The 12342-nt window shown below is 40.7% G+C and overlaps 1 protein-coding gene across 4 annotated transcripts in view; it reads left to right on the top strand.

The window, feature by feature from the left end:
* The first annotated feature begins 2090 nt into the window (after positions 1-2090).
* The window catches only part of LOC150077729 (putative palmitoyltransferase ZDHHC13), a 121123-nt gene continuing 110871 nt past the window's right edge, over positions 2091-12342 (top strand). For 3 of the 4 annotated variants that reach the window (XM_090385546.1, XM_090385542.1, XM_090385543.1), the window contains exon 1: positions 2091-2169. In XM_090385546.1, coding sequence (XP_090241672.1) covers positions 2146-2169 — 24 coding nt within the window. In that variant the 5' untranslated portion in view covers positions 2091-2145. The remainder of the gene's footprint in view (positions 2170-12342) is intronic. The other variant, XM_090385545.1, reaches the window with a different exon arrangement.

A 12342-nucleotide genomic window follows, 5' to 3' on the forward strand; every position in this document is an offset into this window, starting at 1 on the left:
TGGTTTCTGATGTAGATAGTTTTTATTCGGAATTGAGAAGAAGAAGTACAGGCACAAATGTGTGTGTGAGAGTGAAATAATTATTGCTAACGTACAGGATCAAAGGCAGAGGTAGCCTGACGTGTCTACTATTTTTGAGCTTGTAACACAGTTGAAGAAAAACGTTATTGACTACATAACTAGTGAAAATAATAAAGTGACTAAAGCTGCAACTAATTTCTTACTTGACGTATGGATTGACATGGAGACTATATCAACAGCATTAGTCATTGACAATGGACGTCTTAAAACAAGGGTAGAGGAGATGGAGGTACGTGCCAGTTTATTAGATGACATTGTAAGAGGGCAGCCTTTTCTATGTAATGTTGCACAACAAAAGGGGACTTATGCGGACAAGGTTAAGTCTGGATTCAGCCAGCCTCAAATAGGTGAACAGGTAATATAAAATGATATCTGTATGGTGGATAATAACAGGAAGCTGAGCAAAATGGCAAGATTAAATAATAAGGTTATTTTCAGGGCTGACGTGTCCTCAGAACAGTATAAGTCAAGTGAGGAAGTTAAAGAGGTTATTGTTAACACATTAAAGGAAAAGTTTCAAGAACCCCAGGGGCTCACATCTGGTGAGTATGGGCTTGGCACACCCAGGGTCCTGAGCTGGATATCATCATTCTTCTCTTTCTTGGTGATACCCTTGTCTTTCTCTCTCTTTCTTAGGGTAAGTTGGGAATTTTTGTTTTGGCTGGTGCAGCATAAGCCTCAGGCTTCCTTCCACCATATAGCTAATAATAATAAATAAAAATTAGAAATCTAAGAGCTATACGAAATAAAGGAGTCTTAGTTGAAACAGATAATGATAAGGCTTTGGATAAACTCAGTAAGGCAGAGGTATTTTTTCAAAAAGGTAGTATCTGAATAAAGTAAAGTTACAGAACCGTACCATCTTAGTGTATGATGTACCTAAGGAATTAATGAAATGAACCATAATCTTCCACTCTGGTCCAATTTCGGATTGCCAGATCGTCTGTATTTAGCAATCAGGAGCTTAAACCCCCAGTATACTCATAAAGCTTGTGCTACTGCACTGACCACTCGGCTACGGAGGCTGTCCCAAGAAATATTTATATACCGAGTAGTAAATAGAAACAGTGGACGACTATTATAATCTACAATAATTTAATGAATACCGATTACCAGAAATGGCTATGTTTAGCAGAGCATCAATTAAAATGAAACACAAACAGTCCATTTTAAGGTAAACAATGACCGATAATGAACCGAAAGGCTAACAATACGTGTCTCGGTCACAGGTTAGCGTTTCGCAGTCCAGTTTTCGATATCAAAATGTTTCGGAACTTGGAGTCTTAAATTTTTCCATGACACATTCCATCTCCCAGTTTTAAGAAAAGCACTGCCGGAAATGAACCATAATCTTCCACTCTGGTCCAGTTCGGGTTGGCAGATCGTCTGTATTTAGCAATCAGGGGCGTGAACCAGTCTACTCAAAGAGCGTGTGCTACTGCATTCTCACTCCTTACCACTCGGCTACGGAAGACCAATGCGTTAATTTTGAACAGAGGTGAAATGGTATATGATCCCCCGCCAGATTGCTGAACGATTCACACGATTTTTATCAACTTTAACAACTATAGTAGCTTTCGGATTTAATGTAGTGTCGGAATGGTATTTGTGCCATCGCTTTCAAACAACTTTCTCTACTACGAGCATTCGTGAAATAAAACATTAGCACGTTAAGGAGTCTGATTGAAATGAATAATACTTTCAGCTAAATTTATTTTCCACCAAGTTTATTTCTTTAGTGTGTTTAGAAAAGAAAACGAGTCATCGTAGTTTTGAGTGTAAAATACTTGATTACAGTATTAGTAATTTAATTTTGTTGAATTTTGCAAATCTCTGGACATTCAGAAACGTCTATAACGTGGGGGCCAATTGTACGCAGAATACCGACTTCTTATTGGTCTTTGTATCGTTTTGTACATTTTACTAAGCTAAACAAAGTTCGGTGGTGCTTAGATTAGATATACAGTGAATTTATACATATTTTTGCGCTCTTTTTTTAGTTTTTTTTTTGTTTAGTCTTATTTATGTATTTTATAAGCGTGTGAGTCCAGAACTTTGGCCACAATGGGCGTTAAAGATCAGGTAAAGGTAATGTAATCTTTTCATTCAAGCTGTAGTGATAATGTACTATCGCATGGTTATATATTACTTCTAGGATGTTTCTATTCATTTATCTTAATATGCTTAGCAAAATAAATACATTTGTGGTTTAGTTTAAAGCACTATATATTCTGGCCAGCTGTACATCTTTATAAACGTATTACGCGATTTTGTAATTGCAGAACTCGTTCTCAAATACTGGAACATTCGTTACACGTGTAAGAAGCATGTTTTCGGCGTTTAGGGTTCGTGTGGCTACCAACACAGTGAGGCGCCACTATTTATCGCATTCGGGGAAGAACGAAATCGGGCGTGTTATGTTTTTTATAAAGAATATTTTATTATGTTTACTTTCAAATCTCGTGGTATAACGAAGGCACCGATAATTCACACTTTTAGTTTGTTTCTGATCATTAACGTGTTTACTTAAACTAGTTGGGGATTCCATGGAGGTCTAGGAATTAGCTGCCCAGAAAGAAGACGCCATAAGTTAATCACACTCGAGACAACATAAAAAAAATGACATCCTCATATCACTGTATTAGGAGCACAGTACATATGCCGCCTTGAAAAACTTGCAGACATAAAATACAGATACTGCAACATACGTCAAATAACAAACTAGTATGAAGCTTGGTTGTGTAGGCAAATGAATTGGACTTTGGTTCGCATCAGGTGTATAGGGAGCACTGGGTATGAAAAAAATCCCGAAATATAGGATATCCTGAATTGATGAACTCTTTAAGAATTTAAGAACACTTGCATATGGGGTATCCTTACAGATACACCATGTGTAAGTGGGGACATTGCAGAACACTGCAATGTCCCCACTTTTGAGTGAGCACTTTTGGCTGTTTTTATTAATAATAAACATATGAACAACAGTGGATGTAATGGTGATTTAAAATTTATGAATTTTAAACAAGGTGGTGGTAGTAGTGGTGGCATGTGATGCAAGAAAGCAAGTGTATGAGCTTATGCAGCATCAGCCAAGGTAATGTACAAGGTATGAATTCCTGTGAACCTTGTTGGCTTTGTGGGGAGATTCACCTAAAACTCATTAGCTTTTATGTAGATACTTTTTTTTTTATTGATGGAATCAGTTAATTGTGGGTGTCATCAACAAATATCCCTCTCATAATTCTTAAAATCAACAAAGTTAGGCAGATGGGCTGAGAAGTGGCAACTGAAGTTTAACATTGTCAAATGCAAAGTAATGCATATGGGTAAAGTGTTCATTGCCTAATGGCCCCAGGGTCCCCATGTTGTGTACTCTGTTTGTGAAACACAGAACACTGTGAAGGCCGGGGGGTTTTAAAAAGTGCAACGTATATGTTTATGTTGTGCAGTGTCATGTTGTGTTTTTCCTCTGACCTTTTAGCTGTAGAGCCCCTAGTGGGTTGTTGTTTGTTTTCTAGGAGCATTAGCAACTAAGGCTATATTGCTCCGGGGATATGCGGTGGTCATTCCCTGACCTTTCCACATCCTCCGTATTTGGTGGTCACGGGCTCAAATCCCGGTCTAATCAAGAAGCGTGTGCTACACACTGCTGCTCCTGCCCACCAGGCTACGGAGGTGCCGCCCCTAGTGGGACCTCCCCCCCCATTGCCCACACTATACCCCAAGGAGGCAGGTCAGGCATAGAGGGATCTCATTAGAAGTAAGTACTCTGGCAGGTCCTTCCACATTGGCGCCTCCATAGCCAGGTGGGCAGGAGCAGCAGTGTGTAGCACATGCTTGCCTGAGAGTGCAGAAGATGCTCGGCCACCATAGCGTGTCGAATGCCCCCTCGAAATCAATTGCAATCATCAGGAAGTATTTCCTGTCCACTTGGCGGGCCTGAGTTCGCAGTGCCTGTAGAGCATCAACCATGGAGTGCCCCAGTCTGAAGCCATACTGGTTTGGTGATACCAGGTTTGCTTTCTTGTAGTGGCTCTGGATCTGTACATGGAGATGCTCTAGGAGCTTGCTGCATAAGGACAATAGGGCTATGGGCCTGTATGAACTTGATAGATGTGGTGGTTTTGTCAGATTTTTAAGAATTAGTTTCACATTTACAACATTCCAGTCATCCGGGAAGGTGTCAGTGTGCAGGCAGAGATTGAATAGGTGCAGCAACAGCTCCGGGGCAAGCTCCACAACCTTCTTCACAATCTCAGGCTCGAACAGGTTGGGCCCCTGACATTTTCGCCCCTTGATAAGAGCTGCTGCGGCTTGGAGTTCTTCCTGTGTGACAAATTTGTTAGATTTTACGAAGCCATCAACATCGAAATAACTTTTTTTCTAAACTAGTGTTTTTGTTAGTCCTTGGTCTCCCAATTAAACAAAATTTATATGTATTTATATGCAAAGTTGTACCCCGACTTACGCGAATTCAACTTAAGCGATTTTTGTCGGACCCACCTGTCGCGTAACTTCGGGGTATTACTGTACTTGTTTAAGTTCTTCGACCTTCACATCAGGCCAGGATCTTCTCCCCCTTTGGTACGCTTTCTGTTTGGCTTGCACGTCCTTCCTCATCCTTCAAAGCTCCTTGTTCCATCAGGGCACTGCCCCCGGAGAAGGTTTTTCATTTTAATTGTGGCATTGCAGACTTGTGTTAAAAGGGCGGTGATCTCTTTTTGAAGAAGGTTTGGATTTTGAGTTTGCCTGAGTTTCTGCTGCTGTTGTCCCACCACTTCCAGCAGGGCACCCCTGAACGTGTCCCAGTTTTTTCTATTGCATATCTATGTTGCATTACTCTGGAAATGGGTTGTCTATTGTGATTTTTTTTTATCCTGAATGTAATGGCTCGGTGGGCTGAGGTTGTCCAGTCATCTTGGACCTTCCAGTCGGAGATATAGCTGGCTGTGTTTCTTCTAGCCAGAGAAATGTCAATGGTGGCTTCTCAACGGGTGCGGCTGAAAGTGGGGAGGTTGTTTGGCTGGTTGAGGATTCTGAAGTGGGAGTTACCCAGGTAGTCCTCCAGTCTTTGGCCATTTGTTGCTCCTCGCCAATCTCGTGTTGTGCTGTACCACGCGGGGGACCTGCAGTTTACATCTGCTCTGATAATAATTCTCCCTCCTGAGAGAGTGTTTAGTACACTTTGAAGGTATCTTATAGCCCTGATAATATCTTCGCCTGGACGGCAGTATAGGGCGACGACCTAAAAGTTTCCAAGCGCTGTAAAAATGTGGGCACATACGGCCCAGGCTGGGCAAAGTTGGGTTATCTTTGTGGCTATAATGTCAGGGTTTCTTACAACTACAGCAGGCCCCCGTTATAACGTGGTTCGCTTTACGCTGATTCGCTATAACGCTGTTCTTATATTATAACCCGTATCTGACTATAACTCTGTTACATATTGCATTTTTGGCATATTTAACGAAATCGTTTCATTTGATGGAGTCGATAGCTTGAAAATGAATATAAAAATACGGTTAAAACGTTTCCCACGCCGATCTGAGAAATATTCCCACACTCAGTGAAATTCTGTCGCGCGCTAATTTAATTGCAGTACAGTGACTTGTCATGTAGTTCGGAGATCAACATTTAAAAAAATGATCAATTATATTGCTTGTAATATTTGAGTTATATGTATTTATCCGAAGTTTAGTCATCACTCAGTACAGTATTAAACATCGTGCGTAATGGACAGTTTACTTGAACATTGTATCATAATTGATGCAACCAATGCAGTTACATTTACGAAGAGTTAATAATGGCAAAAGCAACAACATCTGAGCGCAATACGAAGACTATAAATGTAAGGAAAAAGACTGAATTTGAAAATCAAATTAGACGTTTTGAAGCGAATTGATTCCGGTCAAAGACAAGCGGATGTGTGCCAAAATTTAGGACTTGCAAGTTTAACTGTAAGAACAATGATAAAAAAAAATAAAGAATTAATTTTAGCAGCGGGAAAGATAGCTGTTCCACTGCAAGCAACTAGGGCTAGGCCGGGCTAGGATTGAAATGGAAAGACTAACACAGTTAATCACACAGTGAGAGATGCCAAAAGGTTTACGTGATAATATTTAAATAAACTAAATGCTGTTGTTATTTGGTTTTTAGGCGCATTAGCAGCTAAGGCCATATTATGCACTGCTACTCCTGCTCACCTGGCTACGGAGGCGCCTAAACTAAATGCAATTCAATAATATTTGAAGAGCTTAGGATTCTATATCAGTGTAGATACACCACAGAATAGACAATTCTTAAAGAAAAACTATGATTGTAGTGTGAGAGGCATAATTTCATCTGTATCTCATATTATGCTCATCCTTCACAACGAGTTACCAAGTATTGCACTACCTCAAATAAGTAACACTTCACTAATAGAGAAGACTATTGTTGCTTATTCTCAGTGGACACCACCACCCAGACGGGACCGTTTCAAAGCTAGTTGGTTTTTCCATCAGTGGGTGGGCAGGTACCTTGGTATTACCAACATGGCAACTCAGTTGTGAAGTTAATTGCACAATTGGGTGGTGCTGCCCACTGAGACTAAGTAACAATAGTTACTTAGTGAAGCATTACTTATTTGACGTAGTGCAATACTTGGTAACTCGTTGTGAAGGATGAGCACAATATGAGATACAGATGAAATGATGCCTTTCACACTACAATCATAGTTTTTCTTTTAATTATGCCTAGTTGCATCTAGTTTATTTAATATATTTACGTAACTTTTTATTTACTTGTGTGAAAGGCATAATACTGAAAGTAACTAACAGTTAAATAAAAGATGTTTGTAAGTTACATTAACAAAATTATAGGGATAGTTCTGTACCAAAGCTGGTTTTAAAGTTCTTATAAACACATTCATACATGATAGATTTGAGGGCCTCCCCCCCTCCCCCCGCCCCCCACAGAAAGAAATCAAGGCTCGATAAATCAGGTGAGTGTGGGAGCCAGGCAACGGGTCCACCACGGCCAATCCATCGACGCCCAAAACACCTGTTCAAATGGTCACGAACACACCTTCCATAATGGGCAGGCGCCCCGTCATGTTGAAACCAAATGTTGCGTCTCACATTTGCTGGAACATCGTCAAGTAACCCTGGTAGAACTTGTTCAAGAAAGATCCGATATTTAGCAGAGTTCATGTGGGATGGTAACAGGTATGGGCTGACTAAGCAGTCACTGACCATATCTGCCCACACATTTATTGAGAAGTGATGTTGTGCCGCATGGGGGCGCACACCATGTGGGTTGTCATGAGCGAGCCCACACATGAGCATTGTGCTGATTGAATAAGCTTTCCTGAGTGAAATAAGCCTCATCCGTGACCAAAACATAGGCTGGAAAATTCAAGTCTTGAACACTTTCTTGGAGAAACCACTGCGCAAAAGCCACACGTGCAGGATGATCTTGGGGGAGCAGTAACTGAGCCCTTTGGAGATGAAAGGAGCGCAAGGAATCGTCGTGTCAGACACGCTGTACACTGCAACGAGACACTCCTAAGGCAGAGGCAGTGGCACGTGTGCTGGTAGTAGGATTATTCTGGACGGTATTCAGCACACTTTCTTCCATGGCGGGAGTTCGTGTCGAATGTGGTCTGCCCGCACTACTCCTGTTACCTCTAAATGACCCATAATCGCACAAATTTTGATACACACGTGCAAACAAACGGTGGTCCATTACATGTCTGTCTGGGAAGCATTCTCCATAAATTCGTTGAGCGGCTCGTCCATTGCCCTCTGCTAATCTGTACACTAGGTGCATGTCTGCCAGCTCACAGTTCGTATATCGATGCATGCTTTTCGTGCGGCGACTACTGCTTGAATGAGTAAACCAGAAATTTTTCCTCTCGCGAACTGATGAACAGCGGCATGTACCGACTTACGGTGACGTTTCCGGTTATGGGTTCCTATGCGATTCACATTCCTCTAGATGTTACCTACCTCCCCTAAACATTTGTACCAATATTTTTGAGACACCCTGTATATATTTTTTCAACAGGATAGCACACCTTATTTTTATACTACTCTTTATGAAAGGGAGTTTCATGAACTCCCTTCCATTAACATGCACAAATTATGGGTTGTTACTGTGTATACATAATTCTGACTTACCCTGTATGTATAAATAAGAGAAGCATGGATGTCCTTGTTTTAGGGCATTATAGAAAATGCCCAAACTTTAGACCCACCCCCACCACCGCCCTAGTACTTCTGAACTTCCTTGCACATATTTTTATTGTAGCACTAGCATGCTCTCATCAAAGCCAAAGCCAGTATTAGCTTATTTTACTAACATGTTTCCCAGGAATACCCGCCCTCACAACGGTTTGTCGAATGTCAGTCTTCTTGACATTTCTTTGTATCCAACTTTAGTATTAGTATTAATAATGGCAAATGATGCAAGAAAGCAAGCTTATATAGCAGCCACAAAAAAAAAAAAAAAACTTCCCATTTAACCTATTCATTCCCTCCAGTTATCTAGACTCAGGCTTTCATCTGGCCTCCAATAGTTTGTCTAGTTCTATCTAGAATTTATTTAAGCTATCAACTTCCACAACAACAGATGGAAGTTTGTTCTAGCAATCACTCAACCGTTGTCCAAAGGCAAACCTCCACACATCTATTCTGCAGCCATCCTCAGTTTGAATTTATGTCCTCTCATATGTGTAGTTTGAGCACGAGTAAGAATCCTATCAGCAATGAGCTTGCTCAATCAATTGAAAGCCTTAAATACCTTCAATGAGATCACGCAGGTGCCTGGTCTCCAGACTGCAGTTTTCAGCACTGAAGCCTTTCTTCTTAAGAGCACCCTTTTGTTCCCCTCACCAATTTGATTACCCTTCTCTTTACTTGTTCCAGCAGCTCCACATCCTTCCTAAAATGAGGGCCCCAGACCTGTATTCAGTACTCAAGATGTAGCCTGACCATTGCCTTATACAGTGGAATAATCACCTCCTTATTCCTGCTAGCAGAATTTCTGTATATCGTTGACAAAACCCCATGAGCTGTCCTGGCAGCTTGTGTAAACTGCCCAGAGAACATCATTTCTGACTGCACAATGGAAAATGAAAAAGAAACCCTTCCCCTGATCTCTTTCATTTTCCACTACCCAGAGTGTATTACCACACAGCTGGTACATTACTCTAGGGGTTACTGCTAACCCTATTTAGTACTTTGCATTTGTCAATGTTAAACTTTAATTGCCAATTGCCAACCCATCTGCCTAATTTTTTTAGATCCTGTTGCAGTAGCATATTGTCATTACTGCCAACCTTTGTATCATCTGCAAATTTGGACATTAAGCCTGATGTGCCTTCATCAGTATCATTAATAAATACTAATCTCCATTGATAAAAACTTTCTGTTCTTCTCCCACTCAACCATCCATTTATCTATAGCAGTAACTTGCCCTTAATACCAACACTCTTCCAGGTTTTTTTTTTTTTTTTTTATGTGAACTCCAAACACGAGAGGTATTAGAACCTATAGTACTTAGTACTGTGCTTGGGTTGGAGGTTGAGAAGATGAAAGAAATTTGTTGACATTGGACTTGAACTTCTGTAGATTGTAATTTTCAGGAAATACGTATGAAGGAAGGTTGTTCCAGAAAATGGCAGTTGAATGAATAAATGAGGAAGATGAAAAGTTGGTTCTGTGGGTTTGAAGTTGGACAGTAAATGGATGTTGGCTGGTGCGGCACGTGTTTGGACTGTTTTGAAAGAAAGAGCTGGTATTATAGAAGCCAATTCAGAAGAACAGTGCCCATGGAAGTATCTGTAGAAGAGGCCTGCAGCAGACACAGTACGTCTATGAGAAAGCGAGTGGGAACAATAATCCACGGCAGGGCGGATTTGCGATTTATACAGAGTGAGCAGCTGTTTGGAAGAAAAGTAACGCCGAGAGCGAAAGAGAAAATCAAGTTTTTTAGATGCACAGGAAGCAATATTTGTAATGTGCTTATGCCAAGAGAGATTAGAAGTCAGGGTAATCCCCAAAAGAGATATGATTTTTCCTAGAAATCGGAGTGTCACTAAAGATAAGCATAGGAGCAGAAGAAGAATCCTTTTTGCGAGATATAAGACAAGACCTAGCTTTAGAAGGGTTGAAATCAACTAAGTTGTCTTTGTCCCACTGGAGAATTACCTGAAGATCGGCATTTAAGGAATTGGTAGCAGATTTTCGAGAAGTTGAAGCTGATTGAGCAGGACAAGGTTTCTCAAAATGGAAAGTTGAATGCAATGTGCTATCATCGGCAAAACCATGGATAGGATTTCTAGTCAATGGAAGAAGGTCATAGATATACAAGAGGAAAAGAGTGGGGGAAAGAACTGAACCTTGGGGGACACTGGCATTAGTGGAGAAGTTAGAAGGCAGAGAGCCATCTACCATCACCCTCAGTGAGCGATCAGAGAGAAAACTGGATAACCAATTACTAAAAACAGTTGGCAAACCATAAAATGGAAGCTTGTTTAGAAGACCTTTATGCCAAACACGATCAAAAGCCTTTGAGATGTCAAGAGCAAGTACTTGTGTTTCACCGAACCTTTCCATTGAATTAGTCCATAAATGGGTAACATAAGCCAGAATATCACCAGTGGATCGACACTGACGGAATCCATACTGGCGATCGTTGATCAGACGGAAGGTTTCTAGGTAGTTTAAGAGTTGGCGGTTAATTGATTTCTCCATTACTTTAGAAAGAGTAGAAGTAATTGCAATGGGACGATAATTGGATGGGAGGGATTTGTCGCCCTTTTTAGGAACTGGCTGGATATGAGCAAATTTCCAAGCAGAAGGAAAAACACCTTTGGAATAAGAAAGTGAAAAAAGGCGGCAAAGAATAGGAGTAAGTTCAGGAGCACAGGTTTTGAGAACAAGTGGAGAAATACCATCAGGACCTGAAGCTTTCTTAGCATCCAGATTCATCAAAATCCTTCTGAGGTCCTTTTGACGGAAGACCACATGAGGCATTGAAAGTTGCGGCCAATAGCTTTGACAAGAGACCAGAATGCTCGGCTATCATTAGGGCAAGAAACAAGTTTTCTACTCTTAGCCTGTTCAAACCCCAATTTGGACTGATTAATAACTGCTTTACAATTGCTGTGAGCTTTTGTGTAGACAAAAAATGAAACCGAAGAATTAGAAACAAGCCAAATATGATACGCAACATATTCTTCTCTTGAACAGCCTTAGCACATTTATTAGAAAACCAAGGTTTAGATAAAGGACGAGATTTTAAAGTGGAGTGTGGGATAAAGGATTCCATTCCTGCAAGAATAATTTCACTGACACGATCTGAGCAAACGGTGACATCAGAAGTTTTGAAACAGTAATCCGACCAAGGAAAAGAAGAAAAGAAGTCTCGCAGGTCATCCCATTTTGCATTCTTGTAATGCCAAACAATACGAGGTTGGGAATAGCCATGAGATAAAGGTTCCATTGGAGAAGAGACAATCACCAAGTTGTGATCTGAAGTGCCTAAAGGACCTCTCACTTCATCCTTGTACTTAGAAGGGTTGTTTGTGAGAAAAAGATCAAGCGTTTTGGCTGTATGATTAGGATTGTCCGGTATTCTTGTAGGTAAATGAACAAACTGTGCTAGGTCATTAGTAATTGCAAAAGCCTCAGCATCTCAACCTGCTGGGTCGGTGTGACTAGAAAACGGAAGCCAGCTGGAGTTGTGAACATTAAAATCACCAAGGAAAATTACCTCACTGTTAGGAAAGTTGGACTGGAAAAAGTCAAGTTGCAAAGAGAGTAAGTCAAAGAGCTCCAAGTGATTAGTGGAGTTCGGAGAACGATAGAGACAACAGATGAATTTGACATAATGAGGTAGAGAGATTTTAAGCCAGGGAAGATCAAAGAGAGGAGATTCCAAATTGCCAAGTCTCTGACAGGGAATATTAGAACGGACATATGCACAAGTACCACCTTTGAGGCGAAAGGAATCATACAGCGAATAATTTGGGCAGCTGAGATGAGCAGTAGTTGAATCAACCGATAACTGAGATTCTGTCAGAAAAAGTACATGGGGTTTGGCAGACTGCAAGTGGAAATGGACATTGTTGAGATTAGAATTGAGACCACATATATTTGTGAAATGAATTAGGAAGTGCTTGGGAGGTTTAGATCTTTTCGCAGATAAGCTTGCTCTATTAGTTTGACAATTCATGGTGTATTCAATAGTAAGAAAAAGTGGGTGGGACATGCTATATGA

Source organism: Mastigoproctus giganteus, chromosome 11 (assembly GCF_048544385.1).
Source record: "Mastigoproctus giganteus isolate SK-2022 chromosome 11, ASM4854438v1, whole genome shotgun sequence".
Classification (NCBI taxonomy): Eukaryota; Metazoa; Arthropoda; class Arachnida; order Uropygi; family Thelyphonidae; genus Mastigoproctus; species Mastigoproctus giganteus.